The sequence below is a fragment of the Pleuronectes platessa genome, chromosome 1 (assembly GCF_947347685.1).
Source record: "Pleuronectes platessa chromosome 1, fPlePla1.1, whole genome shotgun sequence".
NCBI lineage: Eukaryota > Metazoa > Chordata > Actinopteri > Pleuronectiformes > Pleuronectidae > Pleuronectes > Pleuronectes platessa.
In genome coordinates this window covers 13078267-13095248 of record NC_070626.1, presented here as the reverse complement: position 1 = coordinate 13095248, position 16982 = coordinate 13078267, and the positions used below count along the sequence as shown (strand labels likewise).

Here is a 16982-nt window from a genome sequence, read left to right as displayed (position 1 = left end):
TGAACGTGACCTTATTCTATAATTTTTCTACATGCCAACGAATGCCATGACAAGAATAAAACCAACAATAGTGAATATTCAAGGACTATATTGAGGACGAGATTAATGCACATTACTGAAAATTCGTGACAACAGAACAACAGAATAAACCACCTTAGCTGTGTCAATAGTAGAAGCTCTATTTCAGATTGGTTGATTGTTCTCCTTTTGTGGGATTTGTTATTTAAAGAAATAACTGAATTGTCTATACTGCATAGCAATGTTTATTTATCCCACAGACACACAGTGTGACTGAACTCAGAAAGTCTCAGTGTTCTCTGTGCAATCTGTAAATGACAGATTGAGCTCGACGCCGCTGAGCTCACCTTAGCTCACTCTTTACCGTAAGCAGAATTTTATTGGTCTGTGCCTGAGGGACGTTTGCTATTTGTGTCTGTCTCCAGAACACGTCAACGTTCACGCTGGAGAGAGACCAAGTGGGCGAGGTCGTGATGGAAGATGGGCGCAGTCGCTGCCCCTTTAATCCAGAGTACAAATCCACTGCCATCATCGTTGGTATGTTGTCATATATGAACTTTCTTCTTCCTTTATGTCACTTGTGAAAAATAAAACATGATGTTGTTGTGACTGGTTTCCGTCCGGGAGGAGACTCTGAGAACTGGCTCAGCTGGTGGTGAAGCTGCTCTGACGCTTCCTGCGTCTTTGATTCAGTAATGAGTCGTGAGCTGCCTGCTAATGCTGACGTCTGATAAGTAGCCAAGCACCAACAGACTCTTGTTTGTTTTCAACTTCCTTAACAAGCAATTAGTAAATAGTGGAGCTGGATATGAGCTAAGGAGATGATTTGCAGATCCCTCTCCCTCGGAGCTATCAATGACTTAGTTAAACAGTCTCACAGCTCATGATTTCTTCATAATTTATCGTGTTTAATTAATGGCAAATCAAGTTCATAATTAAAACTCTTCGTCTTCCCCTTTTGTTTTCTGACAGATGGTGAATTGTACACTGGTACAGTCAGCAACTTCCAAGGGAATGAGCCAGTCATTTACAAGAGCCTGGGTCAGGGAACGGCACTGAAGACTGAAAACTCTTTAAAATGGCTGCAAGGTAAACGCCATTTATCCCATGAGATCTTTTTTTTCTTCTACACATCCTCCATCATGTACGCTACAGAGCAGATAAGCTCCAACAGTAGGGGTTATTAGCACGGCACAGTCGCTAACACATGCTGCCCGAGAGACGAGCGCTCCGAGGTTGCGTGAGCTCGGTCCTATCACTCGACCCACATGCACATCAAAAGCGCCTCAGCCGGCTTCCACCGGTTTTGCCAGACTAAGATGCACGTTGCACACAATTAGGACCTCTCTTGTCTTTTTGATCTCTGTAATTCAAGCAGAGTGCTGCTGATGAGACATCTGAGTACAATTATACAGAGGACGCTGCCTCCTCTTGTCTGCCAGGGCTGCATGACCCAGCCCTCCTGCAGAAACCCAGACAGTTTCTTTTCGGAATTCTGTTCAGAGATGCACTGAGGAAAAGCGATGGAGCTGATGCAGAAATTGTTTCCTGGCAATTTCCATTTTTGGCGACCATACAAATGTATTTTTCTCTGGGGAAAATTTAAAGGAACGTCTGTACGCTGTTGAGAATTAGCTGAAAAGTCTTAAAGGGGACATATTATGCCCATTTTACCACAGTTGATATGGTTCCTTGGGGTCTTAATGAAATGTCTTTAATATATTTTGGTCAAAATACCACAAGGATCATTTAAAACAGCCCTCCTCAGATTGACCTGTTTTGAGTGCCCTGCCCCCCCTCACCCCCCCTCCCTCCTTCACGAGATACAGACACCCAGATTTTTAGCTATCCATTACCTCTGTAGAAATATGGCTGCTGGAGACGAAGATACAATCTTGCAACCATTTCGTTTTGAACCAGAGTCAGGTGGGCCGAAGCCTGGCTGCGAGAGCCCCAGCTCCCCAGCGCAGCCCCGCAGTGGGAGCAGTGGGAACTTGAGCTGGTGCAGCAGCAGCATCCTTCCACACTGTTGAGTCAACGTTTAGAGGTGTCCCGGGGGTCCCTTGTTTATGCGGCCACTTAAATGTCTGACGGGTAGCCGCAGCGAGCTAACGCTAGCCGGGCTCCACCGGCCCGAATAGCTCGCAAGCTAACGCTAGCCGGGGGGAGATCCTAGGGAGCTAGGGGAGCCGGGCTTGCGAGCTAGCGTTAGCTCGCTCGTCCAAGGCCATGTAGCGAGACTCCCTACATGTGCATGGTGTGACTATGACGTTTATTTCGGTCGTATTCCCATTCGACGCACTCTAGCGTATCGTTTCTTACATAGAGGAACCACAACAAATCGCGGGAGTTGTTTTTTTCAAGAGTTTTTGAGACGGTAGACGTGCCAGATATCCAAATTAACGTGTAGAAGCACTACAAAAGTGGAATTTTCATAATATTTCCCCTTTAAAACTTGGTTTGATGTGAGGAAACTGTCCCTTAACATCAAAAAATGTGTTTAATGTTTATTGGAAATCAAAGATTTATTGATTTGGATGTTAAATGAAAAATCTCTGATTCTTTACAACCATACACTGAACTCTAGAGAACCTCCGGACATTCTCCGGAGGGGCTCTCTGTGAGAAGGTAATGAGTAAGAGCCTGTGGACTTTCTGCTGAGTTTCTCCGACCTGCTACCTAGTATGAGTCGGCAGAATGTCTGGAGGAGCCCGTTTTAGAGCACAGCAGGAGATCCTCCGCAGGATTCACCAGGAGGCCATGTGTGTGTTCTGCCTTTTCAGTCCTGCATACATCATTAAGACTGTTGTACAATGTGTGATGATGAATGAATACAAACATCCATCAATGGTAAAAGTCCAACATGTTTCTTTTTGTGTTTTTCTATTCATGACAGATCCCATCTTTGTGGGGTCAGCTTACATCGAGGAGAGCCAGCCAGCGGGCAACCCTGTGGGCGACGACGACAAAATCTACTTCTTCTTCAGCGAGGCGGGCAAAGAATTTGACTTCTTTGACAACACCATTGTGTCGAGGATCGCTCGCGTGTGTAAGGTTAGTCACCCGGGACTGGGGCGGGTGTGTTACGCAAGGCGGTCACGCAAAAGAAGGAGGCCGAGCAGGGCTCAAGTCCTCTCTCTCACTAATCCTGATAGAGTTACCTCAAAAGAAGGCTGGGTGCTGCCGTGTCGGAGCACGTCTGGTAACGTCTCACTGTACATCATCTCTGGGGAGACGCAGTGGGAATCTGTCACTGGTTCATGAAAGCCTTTTTTTCCCTGTTTGACTGTACAAACATGTTTTCAACAGATTTGGTTTCCCCTCGCCTGACTCCCCCTCCCTCCTCCCCTCCCGCTCTCCCTCTTCTCCGCAGTGTCATCTCCCCCTCTCCCACCATCTCCCTCACAATGTCAGCTGCACTCGTCCGTCCCTCCAGCTCTGCGCCTTTTCTCGAGCAGCGCGTTGAGCTTTATTAGTATTCAAGGGGGCTTGGCAGCAATAAGAAATGCGTCTCCCGCTCTTCTACTTTTTGCTTCAGGTAAAGTGCGCAGGCTGCGGAAGGTACTCGAATAATTAAACTGTTGACGTCATTCTTTCTCCTCGTCCTCCTCCAAGAATTTAGTTTGGTCAATAACCCAGAATAGTGAAGTGCAGACTCTATCTTTTCTCACCTGTCATCAGATCAATTAAACGGCTATGAAGCAGCCTGAAATACATGCACTCAGCCTCCCTCCCCGACTTATGCCTCTTGTTCATAGAGGCAGTAATGCGAGTAATCGCGGGGACAGCATGTAATCTTAAGTGACATCTTAATGACTTGGTCCTGCTCGGCTCTGGCACTCAGTGCTGTGACACCTCTCGCAGCCGGCGTTCTATATATGGAAATCAGTGACAGAAAGGCCCCCGGTCTGTGGCAACCTGCTGCAGATGAGCTGTGCAACAGACACAGGAGAATGGTTTGCTCAGCTTTAGAAAAGCGCCTTTATTTCCCTGGAATGCAGCTGTACTGTTTCTTGTCTGTTCACATGCTGCTCTGTGTCAGTACAGTTGTGCTGCAGGTGGTTCATTCTCCAGTTCACTGGGTAAACACTCAAGAACATGAACAAACCTTTTTGTGAAGATGACGCAGAGGAATTCCACCATTCCAAAAACCTCTACTTTTGCAAACCACTTGTTGCAAACTAACGTCCTTTAACTAACATCGTACAAAACTCTCACTGCTGAACCCTCGTTGCTTTGTTACAGATGAACAAATGATGCTCTACAGATCTGAGGCTGGTTTTATGAGGATTAATGTTTAGTACTAAGATAAAACAATTTAAATCACGAGTCATCGATTGTGACCGTGGAAATATGGATCTTTGTTCACAGTTAGTCTGGGGGAAGGATGGATGTATGAACTTCACAGGCCTAAAATGAGATAGTCTTTATCTTTTCATGTCTCCCACTCTGAAAAGAAACATGATTTTGAAGCAAATTCCAGCAATCAGAGTGTTTTAAGCTGCATCTCACAGTCACTGCTGCTTCTACCTTGTTCTGAACACGTGCATGCACCTGTCCCCGTCACCTCACGGCGTCTGTGCCTCACCTCACTGTTCTGGCACCACCTCTGCATTAGACTATAATCCATTAGCATCATTATAACTGGCCCCATCAGACGAGTCTCAAATATCCCTGTTAAACCAGCGTCTGATTTACTGCAGACTTTCTATCACCATTCTTACTCTTTATCCTCGGACTCCACTCCCTGTGAACTCCAGTTCGGTAACACCGAGGCATGGAGGCCGCTCCCCGTCCGATTTTAATATTGGAAACATTTTTGGTTGATCTTCGTTTTTCGTAAGATAAGATAAGATGAAAGTCTCGTCCGGGTTTTCCTGGTGTTCTAACTACTGTTTTACTTGTGTTTGCCAAGTAACTCTGCTTCCGAGTTGTTGTTTTTCTCCCCTCTTTCCTATCTGCTCGCCCTCCCTCGATCCACTCCCTCTTTCTTTTGTTTATTCAGGTGTGTGCACTCTGAGCGACTGTGGAAAGCAGGCGGATTATGAGCATTGAGCAGCGCAACCTTCTTAACTTCTTCTTCTTCAAGTTGTCAGGTTGACAAATGTGAGGAATCTGAAAAGATAAAGATCTTAGAGAGCAATGTGCGACAGCAAAAAAAAAAAAGGATCGGGCATATTTTTTGAGGGGGCAACTACAAATGGGGGAGTGGCCCGATACGATTGAAAGTACAAGCTGAGCAGTGGAGCACAACAACGATGGCGGTGGACAGCTGAGAGAGCAGGAATGTGGTCTCCTCATTATGAGGACAGGCGACTACCACAGCCTAGTAATTGGCTCCCGGGCCCCACATCAGTCCCTCGGGGTTTCACCTCGACGGAGAGCGAGCTGATTGTTTGTGTGGTACGACAGAGGAGGAAACGGAGGTAGTTACAGTTTTGCATGTTATTATCTCCTCAAGGCTGATTCCCTCCTCTGTGCTGCAGTGTAGGAGTCACTCCGAAGGCCGACGGGATAGTTTGGATATGAGGCAGGAGAACCGTCCCGAGATTGGGCGAGGCCACTTGTTTTGGCCCTGCTCTTCATCCTCTTCCTCCTCCTCGTCCTCCTCCTCCTCGTCCAGCTGCTGCAGCTTTTGGGAGGAGTTTCTTCTGCTGTGTGCTCACAAGCGTTTTGATAATTGCCAGTCATAGCAGAATCCTCTGATAACTGTTTATGTGAGCATCTTGTGATGGCTTAAAGTGCCTGCTCTGTTTGTTTTCCATTTCACCAGCTCCCTCGCCTTCAAAGACAACTGACATTTTGTTCTAAGGCTTTTTTTTATGTGGGGAGCCTTTTTGGCCTTAACATATTATTGTTGAAATATCCTTTGTCATTCAGCATAAATGTACCACACATATGCTACAGGATAACAGGAGAGTAGTTCAGCACAAAGTCCAGTTGGCTTTGAATTTTCAAAAAAGAGAGAAAGAAAGAGGTCCCGACAGTCGCAGTGACCTCTTTTAGATTCCCTGGTTTGACCTCCCTCTGGATAAAAGGGAGGGATCCCAGCTGTGATACAACACAACCACTCAGAGTACCGCAGGTCTTTCTAACGGTTACTAGATTGCAACACTTCAACTCAAAGTGTGTTTTGCTTATTGTTACTTTATTGGATGTTTGACCTTCACTGTCCCAAACGATGCAGTGTGATGTGGAAACTAGAAGCCTTCAGTGCACATGACCCCTCCCACCGGTCCCCTGGTCAAATGACTCGCTCACTAACTACTGGCTATCGTCTCTGCTTCAGTGATATATGTCTCTCTGGTTTTACCCTCACCCAGCAATCTTAGAGCAGACGTTTCAATTAAAAATCTGAACTTTAGCTGAGTAAGTCCAGCTCTCAGAAGCCCATACACAACCACATGAAACACACATTGCAGCCAAGTGGAATACAAATTGAATTTCTCCTGTTGCTCTTCCTTCTCCCCGTGGCAGCTCCTGCCTGGGAGTCTGACACCTCCTCTGCACCTCCTTCCACGTCCATCAGTGGATCGTTATCGTTCATCAGCCTGAATGCCCTCAGCTGAACAGAACCGCTGGGAGTACTTGTCATACCTGTAACCTTTCTAACATGTTGTTTACAGGGTGATGTGGGTGGCGAGCGGGTGCTGCAGAAGAAATGGACCACGTTCCTGAAGGCCCAGCTCCTGTGTTCCCTCCCCGACGACGGCTTCCCCTTCAACATCATCCAGGACATGTTCGTCCTGAAGCCGGTTGGGGACAGCTGGGAGAGCACCGTCTTCTACGGCGTCTTCACCTCACAGTGGTACGAGACAAACGGAGGGACTGGGACGTGCAGCCAGTTGAATCCGCCTGATTTTTGGCCCTTGTAGAGTTTATGGTTACGCACCAGTGCAGTTTTTATTTAATATCTGGTCTCAAAGTTGGCCCGCTGCCGATTGGGTCTCTGCTCGTCTGATTCAGAGCAGCTGTAATGAGCTTAAGCACCAACACGAGCTTGTGCAACCCCAACGTCTAATTAATGTATCAACAAGATAAGGCTTTTATGTGGAAATCATTCGAGTACACACCGCAGATGTTTCCCAGTGAGAATAACAACAATTGCGGAGAGGATGGACTGAGAACTGTACGCTACTGTGAGGAAGTGTTTCTAAATGTGAGACTAAAAATCTCAGTCACAACACGCAGTTTTGTCGTCTACAGTGTTGTGTCAGGTTTTATTTTCAAAGAAGAAATCTGCACTATTCACACAATCTTAAACAAAAGAAATGATATAAAAGTTTCCTTTGCTCACAGGTATAAAGGAGCCTCGGGCAGCTCGGCGGTGTGCGCCTTCACCATGGCCCAAGTGGAGCGAGCGTTCAGCGGGCGCTACCGAGAGGTCAACAGGGAGACACAGCAGTGGTACACCTACAACCACCCTGTGCCAGAGCCACGGCCCGGGGCGGTGAGTACTGAAGGCAATATCCTGTCACATTACTACTTGCTCTGGGTTTAAAATCTGCACAGCTGCTCATACGAGTAGATAGACGTTTATGTAACAGATAAGGTAACAACAAGTTGTTAAAGATTACTATCCCTGATATCCACTTTATTATCATAAAAGTAAGTTACAGGCTGCAACAAAACATCCAGGTGAAGCTGTAGACTGGAGCTTCATGGGAAGCAGATGCTCCTCTTTAAGTTCCTTTGCCAGTTTAAACAGAACTTTAACAGCAGAAGCTCTTTGAAAGTACCTGGAGCAAAACAGATAAACTGGTAGATATTTATTTAAACCACCATTTAAACCTTTAAATATCAGCCAAACAGGAGTGTGACGTTCTTACACCAAACATGTTCAGTAACACATGAGCACAAGGTCATAGGTCGTCACCTTATATCACCTCATAAATATTTGTTTTCCCCATACAGTGTGTGACGAACCACGCCAGGCAAATGGACATCCAGTCGTCTTTGCACATGCCCGATAAAGTGCTCAACTTTGTCAAGGACCACTTCCTGATGGACAGCGTGATCCGCAGCGCCCCCCTGCTGCTGAAACGCAGCGTGCGCTACACGCAGATCGCCGTGCACAAGATCCAGGGCATGGAGAGGGCTTACGACGTGCTCTTCATTGGAACAGGTACAGATCATTACACAACATGTTTATCATAATGGAAAGTTTCCGTTGTCTTTAGGGTAAATATTTAAAAGGAAAGATACAGTATTATCCTGCCATGACACTTTTGTGGGTTTGAGTTGTGATGTAAAAACAGCACACGTTGCTTCTTTCCTTTATAAACTGTCCCCTGGCTTCAATTTAAGTCACTTACTCTTATTTTCTCTGCCTCCCAGACGATGGAAAACTCCATAAGGCCATCAACGCCAACGATAAGATGCACATCATCGAGGAGCTGATTCTGTTTCCTGAGCCGCAGCCGGTGCAACACATCGAACTCGATCCTCAGAGGGTGAATTACCATTTTATCACCACTTCATGAATACGATCTTGGTCAAATACAACTTTAACACGCATCTATAATGTATGTCGTTGTACCAGTTTGTGTTCGTGATCAAATTCAAGTTAAAAAACCAGAGCACAAAGTGGCCCCAGACCTTTTCTGTTCCTCTGGGGCCGCTCCACAGAGTTTTCCCTGTGAGTTACAGCACCGCCTGGAGCTGGGTTTATTAAATTTCATTACCTTTTCACTCTTTATTACATAATAGCCACTCCCCGGGCCAAACTGCAATCTTATCTAAGATTATGTAATTCTAATAAAGTCCAAGATACTTTCTGTGAGTATATTCCTCGCTCCAAATAGGGATGCGAAGGCCTGAGACAGAATCCACATCATGTCCATCTAATACTGGGAAAATAAGACGGGCTAAAAATAGACTGCGCTTGTGGGAAGTTGTGGGTGCACAGCGTGTCGGTTAAAATAACGTTACAGTCATGCTGGAAGTGTATGGATGTGACGCAGGAAGATCTAAAAAGTGTTAAAAACAACAAAAAATAAATTCAATATATTGAGGACTGAGCTTTGCAGCCACTATCATGGTTGCCATGTGTTCTGACCACAATCCCACAGTCCAATTACTCAGCTGGTCAGAGTTAGTCCTTTGTTTGGGTTATATTGCTCCGTTCATCTTCAGTAATTGTTTTAGCATGGTCCCTCTTCTTGGAAACAAAAACCCCAAACTGAAACCAGAGCATCTCTTCCGTGCTGCTTTCACCTTTCTGAAGATAAGTTTGACTCGCTCATCGTCTCACACGTGGTGTTGTCTCATCCGCAGGGTCTGTTGTTTGTTTCCTCCTATTCTGGGCTGGTGGAGGTTCCTGTGGCCAACTGCTCCAACTACGTGAGCTGTGGAGAGTGTGTGCTGTCCAGAGACCCGTACTGCGCCTGGACTGGGCGGCTGTGTCGGGACGTCAGGATGGCTCCACCTGACAGGTACAAGCTCAGTTTCAAATAACCGGATAAACGTTTGACATTTTTTTAAATGCCCACTTTCCATTTTTTTGTCTGAAACAGCTCTGTTCTTAAATCTGTATCTATTCATTTACGGCACTTTTTTACAGTGCCTTGTTTGGTCTGGACTATCAGAGAGTCTGAAGCAAAATAACAGGTTTGAAAGGTGCTTCAGACCTAGAGACCAAACTGTAGTCACACATAAAGAGGATGAAACAAACTATCAGTGCGATCATTTCGAGTTTTTTTAATATTTGGACCGTTGGACAAATTGTAGGAAGTTAGATTTTTTATTGTGCACTTTATCTTAAATCTAACAAAGGCCATGGTCAAGACTTTACATTTTTAGTAAATCTTTAAAGATTCGTTTTCCATCAGAAAATACTGCATTTTAAAACCACTTGGCAAGTCAATAAAATAAATCTGACCATACTTAACTCCAAATTCTGAGTAGTACAAATATCTTTAAATATATAAAGAAAGACATTATAAAAAATGCACAAAAACATGGGTCCTAAAGTTTACAGTCAACCTCTGGCACTAGATGGAAATTCAGGAGATTTAAAACATTATAAATCTAAAAGGGCAGCAAATCTTAAGGAAATCCATCCAATAGATATTGAGATATTTCATTCTGGAGGAAAGCGGCTAACCAACCAACCGACAATAAAAGAGCAAATCTGCTAACATGGCTGAAAACAGAACAAACCGAAAACACGACAATTAGAGGGAAATATATAAGAACAAACATATGTCGAGAGTGTTTCATGAAATGTGTTTTTCTGTGAACGAGCCCACAAACAAACACAAACAGTAAACATGCAGCTCTCATAGTCATGTGCTTCAACAAGTAGACTGTTGTCTTTGTCATAGTGATGAAGTTGGACTCATAGTCACACACTGAGAGAGAGAGTCCAACGAGAGCATCCACACACCGCTCCTCTCATTACAGCTGCTAACCCTCTCCCTGTTGTTTTCTTCTCCTGTCGCCTCAGCCACTGGCAGCAGGATGTGGAGGAGGCCGACACCTCAGCCATTTGTAACAAGACGCTCCCCAGCCCCAGATCTGCCAGACCACCGGCCACTCGTGAGTGTGTGTGTGTTCTTTGTGCAGCCGTCACTTAATCACATGTTGTTTGTCACCTCATCAACGCCAGAGCTGATTTGTCTGATGGCACCAGGTTGTCTGGAAAATAACGTTGAGCTACTCAGCGCTGTAACCCATCCATGTAAATTAGACATTCATCCATCACAAGCTACTTATTGAACAAAACTTTTAAAGGAATATTTCAGCATTTTGGGAAATTTTACAGAAGATTTAAAGAGTTCCAGTGGATGAGAAGGTTGACACCCCTCATCATACTCATCACTGTGTAAAGCTGTTTTCAGACCTGCACTGCATTGAATGGACGATCTCTGGAGTTTCTCCTGCCAGCACCTCAGTTAAAAACTCCAGTTAATGACAGAGGGAGAACGCAGCAGGAGATTATACTACTGATTTACTTTATTGATGACGTCCTTAATGAGCAACAGATGTTAAACTGAAAACAAAAAAAAGAAAAAACATTTCTCAGAATGAAATGAAACGAGACTCGAGAGCTTTTGGTGATAAGGGCGGACCCTGGAGTCTCATCAGCAGAATATAGACGTCCCATCATGCCTGCCGCGCCCCCCCCCCCCCAGCTGGACGCTCTGGAGAGATTTCTGCTGTCGTGTACGTGTCTTAGCAGAAAATCTCCTGCTGTATTGTGAATATTGGGAGGCAAACTCCGGGGAAAGACCAGACCCCACTGTGCGGACATTGTCTTGAGTTCATGTCTTAAAACGGCTTTACTTTACTAAGTTACAGCCAGGATCAGTCTTCTCATAAATTTGAACTATTCCTTTAAGTTAGGCTCATTGTATAATATTCATTCAATTTGCATAATTTTTATTGATATTTGTTTATAGGTGGCTCCCATTGCCAGCTCATTACGATCCCAGCGAACACGTTCAGAGTCCTCCCCTGTAAGCTGCGCTCCAACCTGGCCCAGAGGAGGTGGAGTTACAGTGACAGCGCCAGCCAGTTCGTCTATGCCACTCCTGAGGGAAACCTGGTGGTGGTGGCTCAGGGCGACAGGATGGAGACCTACGAGTGCTGGTCAGAGGAGGAGGGATTCCGTCAGCTGCTGGCCAACTACTGTGTGAGGGCCGAGCCCCGTCTGGAGAGCACCACTCTGATTGGTCACTCTCGCACGCCGCACATTAGGCCGGAGGAGCCCATGATCCTGCCTGGAGAGTCTCGCTCTCAGCAGGTCCACATGAAGACGTACTGGAACGAGCTGATTGTGGTGTGCGCCCTGCTGGCGTTCTCCCTCGTGGTGTTTTCCTTGTTCATCATCTACCGGAACCGCGATCACATGAAGTCCATGCTGAAGCAGGGCGAGTGTCCCAACATGCAGCAGAAGAAGCCGAGGATAGTGGGAAAGCCTGCGGAGAGCTTACCGCTCAACGGTAACCCCATCCCTGTTTCCACCTCGGATCACAAGGGCTACCAGACGTTAAACGACAACTACATCTGCAGCACGCCCACACACGAGTCCTCACCAGACAACAGCAAGAGCTTCTCTGAATCCTCCGACCGGCGGCCGCTCAACCTGAAGGAGAGCCACGTGGAATACTCCCCGACCTGCCCCCGGCCCAGAGTGAGGCTCGGCTCCGAGATTAAAGACTCTATCGTATGAGAGCACAGAACCAGCTGAAAGAGGCCGCCCTGTATCTCCGTGAAGGATGCGGGCCACTGAGCGAGGGAGAGGAGATGCTGAAATCCTCCCACATCACAGCACATCTTTTTATTTTAGCCATCTTTGTTCTGTGATAATGCGCGGAGGTCATTTCTTTTCATCCTTTTCCACTCTAGAAGCCAGAGATCAGTCTGGTTTGCTGCACAAGCCGGCGAAAGAAGCAGCGCAACAATCTGGTTTCAACCAGGATCAAGAAACATGGCACAGCTGCTAAGAATAGTTCAAATAACAGGCTTTATTTTTAGTCCACTTCATGGCCACTAAGCGCGTGTGTGCGAGTGTAGGGCTGGGCAATATTAGGGAAGACACAATGAAACAAACTTTCCTCCACATCAATATTTATCCTAGTATCTCTTTAGATATGCAACATCCAACAATACATTTTCTAGTTAATGTCCATCACTATGCTGTAATAAAAACAACAGACAATAAATTATAACTATAGATATGTTGTCCAGCTCTTTACAAGTATGTATAACTGCACACAGCTGCCTAACACACACACAATCGTTCTTATACACAATCGAGCCACGCTACAGCTACACAGAGTCCTAGAGGTCAGGTTCAGGAGAGGAGAGCATGTTCATTATGATCCAAACCTTATGGAAGCAAGTCAGACGCACATTTGTTCCCCTTGAATAAATGTCTCGACTGAACAAGGCGATGAAAGATGAGGCGGACGAGGACAAAACTACAGCACCTTGAAAAGAAGAAAAAAAATAGCGGACTTTTCAGAAAGATCATCAAACAAATGTGAGCACATGTGATGCTCTGAGGCCTAAATAGGGACGTGTGCCTCCTGGATGTACGCTGCCCGTCTCACTTACACAAAACCGCCCCATGGCCCATCTCTGCTCATGTGAGACCGCCCTGTTCTTCAGTATTGACCTGCAGGTACCAACGATGAGTAAATAAGAAACACAGATATCCTGTTCTTGAGGTGAATATGGAAAAGAGACTTGACATTTCAAACTCAAAGCACCAAGTGAAAACAACTTTCAAAAAAGGAGCAGGGAGGGGGCATCCAGACCTCTACCATGTTCAGGGCAGCACCAAAATCATCATGTGCACTGTGCCAAAAAAAAATAAAAAAAATAACTTGATTGTCTTATCTCGACGCAATAGTGCCATTCTGTTATGACCACTCCCATCTCATGTGTTAGCGTTGATCACTGTCCAAGAGACGATGGAACCGGAGCTGGGTTTCATGAAGGTTAAGTGGCACCAAGACTGTGTGAAATGTGGAGTGCAAGTTGAAATTTAAGACTGTTAGCTAATTTTTTAACTGTGTTGGGGAACAATAATTGGCCTTCATGTAATATCAGGACTGGGGCATAAGGACTATGGCGTGGAGATTACCTGCCGTGTGATGGCCACTTCTCCTTCAGCTAGTACGAGGATTCATCTGCCTTCTTAGTGTTCACACTGAAACAAACAGGTGAAACTAGTTTCAGACTAGACTGAGCTTGATGAGCACTAACAATGAAATCCATGTAGTTAAACCCACTCAGAGTTGCTGTAGTGCAGAGACGACATCAAGAGGTTGCTTATCCAAACTGTAGCTGCACTGTGTAGTGATGTAGATGCACAGAGTTGACTCAGTATGACCTCCACAGCAGCAGCTTACATTTCATACACGCGCCATCCACGACAGTCCAGTGTCAATACGTTATAAATGTGAAAGCACAAGTAATCAGGGTGTTGAATTCTTACAGGTTTGCACAGTTCAGTAAAAATTCAGACCACGTTCTAAGAAATGCAACTACTGAGACACCGAGAGACACAGCAGCTGCTAAGGAAAAGGGTTTTTCATAGAAATCAGTTATCGCAGGGACCAGTGCAGCCATTGCAAACACTCTTACTCCCACATTGCTTAGACTTCTGAGACTTATCAAGCAGAATTTCCCAAAGATCTAGAAGGCGGTTAGTGTTGTGTAAATCTGAATGAAAAACATTAGCGTGGCCATAGGGACAATATGGCCCCACATGTCTTAGAACACATCACCAGTTCGTGGTCAATAATCCTACAGTATATTCTCCAGTACCACGCAGAGTCGGCTTTTTTACTATTTCCACACTGAGCAGACGACGAGACACTATGTAATGCTACAAGTGCTACAAATTGACAAAGTAATCGCACAGTAAACTGTGCAACAGTGGTCAGTGTTTCTTTTTCTTTCGTTTCTGTTGTGTATATAAAGTGTATGTGCGTAATATTGTGTGTTTTTAAGGGACTTGTGCAAGATGTGTTGTAGAGATAGTCTTGAAAACAAAGAGTGAACACTGCTGATATTTTTTTTTTTCTCATAATGATGCTTTACTGCCTACTCCAGCGAACATTTCAACTCTTGCACAGAACGCAGCACACTTCTGACCACGCTGTCTGTTCAGCACCTGGACGGATTTTCATCCAGTACATCAAAGCAGATTAAAAAATTTAAAAAGTCATATAAAAATAAAGTTGTGAAAATTTGGGGTTTTAAAAACTAAGTACAACATTTGTATTATTTATTATTGTTAGCATTGGACAGAGCCAGGTTAGCTATTTCCTCCATTTCAAGTATTTGTGCTTGGCTCATCAGTTGGTGGCCTACTAACGTAATATCTGTCTAGATTTGTATGTCATACTGAATTAAAGTAGTGTGTTTCTGTTGGAAATAGGTTTAATCACCATATTGTTGGGATTTAGATGAGAAGATAGATACCACTCATGTATGCATAATATGAAGCTTGTGCTAGAGGCTAATTTGGTTAGCTTAGTTTAGCTTAGCACAAAGACAGGAAGCGGAGGGAAACAACTGGTCTGAATGTAACAGTTGAACAGAATTTTCCCTGTGCCTCCCTGGAGTTGTGTCACTTTCAAGTTGAAAATCAAAAACATCAAAGTCAGTGTCCTCAGCCAAAAAATGGTTTGGCACAGGGCTGTGTATAAAACAGCAGTAGGTTTTTGTACATTGTAAAAAAAGGTCATAACCAAGGGATCGCAGCTGTTTCCGCCGGATTTCCATCTTCATGCTAAGCTAACCCGCTGCTGGCTTCAGCTACATTATTTATTTTAACATTAAGGCCTGGTCACACGCACCCAAATGTGGCACGAATATCACGGGTGAAAGTTCACCAAAGTTGAACTCCACGTGAAGTCACGCCCTGATTTGCCGCCCCACAGGAAGCAAATGTTTAAATCAGCGTGAACGGTGGTCGAAGTTTCACCACTGAAACAGTGTTTCAATTGCTAATATATGAGTGTCATGCGCCAATGGATGTATAACGAATAATCAGATTCTAAAAGCACTGTTCGTCAAAACTGACTGAGAAATTGTAAACATCTCTGGAAAATGTTGAGCTGTCCAGTAATACCCTGCCTCTCGCCCAAGGTCAGCTGGAATTGGCTCTAGCCCACCCGACGACCCTTAAAGGATGAGTGGAATGGATAATAGATGTATGGAAAGTCTCTGAGAACCTGCTTTGATCTGCTTGATGGATAACCTCACAAAGATTTGAATAAAATGCCTTTAGACGTCACGTAGTTCTGCCTTTAGCCATGTGCTACACTGTGTACTACCCAGCAGTGACCTCGCCAACAGAAATGTGGTGAATGGCGTGATTGTAATCCTCCGTGGGCGCTCTTAACTCCACAACACGGGTCTACTATACATTTACAGTTTCACCCAAGCCATCATTAACTTTACCTGGGAGCTGCTCAAAATCTTGTACCACCCTGTCTTTGCTTGTGTCAAAAGTCATGTGAATGCACATAATAATAAAATGTATCTGAACAGTTCAGTATTTAACAATAATCAAACTTTTTGATCTTGTGTTGTAATCGTAATGAAATAATTTTACCGTCATAGTCAATAACGCCAAAAGTGTAAATACTGTGTGGTAAAGGTTGTGCATATTTATTAATTTCAAAAAGCAGATGATCCCCCGGTGACTGATGCTTCATTTTGAGTGGCTCCTCTGTAATGCAACATACTGTACTGGACATGAATGTAGCCAAGTATATTTTATTTTCAGCAATCTATTTTCCTAAACTGGCGTAAGTAGGCCATCCATTGTGACATCTGTTTAGGGTTTAGTAGAAACGGCCGTACAACAGAAACACAGCACAAGAGAAGTAGTAACTGTTTGTGCTGCTCCATGTTGTCCTGCAGTTCGATACGAGCACAGCTCCAAACTCTCCATATGGGCTCAGCTTGGCCTCAGCATACTGAACAACATAAGCCTAGTTGACTGAATAACTATTAGACAAATGTGGTCTTGCCTGCATGATTTTTCTTTTTTATCTGTTGTGTACAAATAACATTGTCAACTGTATTTTTTGTATCATTGAGATTTGTGACTGTTGTTTTTATTATATTGTACATAAAAAGCACTTTATTTTAATTTTTTAAGATAAATGAATAAAATACATGTTTTGTCACATGCACGTCTTAGTCCACTTTATGTTGTGAATTGCTGTGTTCAGTCTCGGGCTATTGCACAAAACAGTTTTTTGAGAGAAAGACTGTAATAACAAATTTGCATTTGCATGTAGGTGTTAAAACAAACTCGGGTCATAAGAAACAAACATATTAAATCTGGGGGTCAAAGTTCAATAGATTTGAAAGAAAACTTGCTTTTTTGATTATTATGATGATAATCACAAAACTTCTTCCTGCTTTTTACATCTTTCACAATGGAATATATAAGAAGAGTGTACGAATAGATAGAAGTCATTGTACTTAAT

General features: G+C 44.4%; 1 protein-coding gene across 3 annotated transcripts in view; it reads left to right on the top strand.

Moving 5' to 3' along the window:
- Positions 1-16676, top strand: part of LOC128425396 (semaphorin-4B) — a 49278-nt gene extending 32602 nt beyond the window's left edge. For all 3 annotated transcript variants that reach the window (XM_053412007.1, XM_053412086.1, XM_053412165.1), the window contains 10 exons: positions 444-555; positions 991-1107; positions 2915-3072; positions 6645-6826; positions 7318-7468; positions 7933-8143; positions 8356-8471; positions 9295-9452; positions 10466-10557; positions 11421-16676. In XM_053412007.1, the coding sequence (XP_053267982.1) occupies positions 444-555; positions 991-1107; positions 2915-3072; positions 6645-6826; positions 7318-7468; positions 7933-8143; positions 8356-8471; positions 9295-9452; positions 10466-10557; positions 11421-12193 (2070 nt within the window). In that variant the 3' untranslated portion in view covers positions 12194-16676. The remainder of the gene's footprint in view (positions 1-443; positions 556-990; positions 1108-2914; positions 3073-6644; positions 6827-7317; positions 7469-7932; positions 8144-8355; positions 8472-9294; positions 9453-10465; positions 10558-11420) is intronic.
- Positions 16677-16982: the final 306 nt, after the last annotated feature.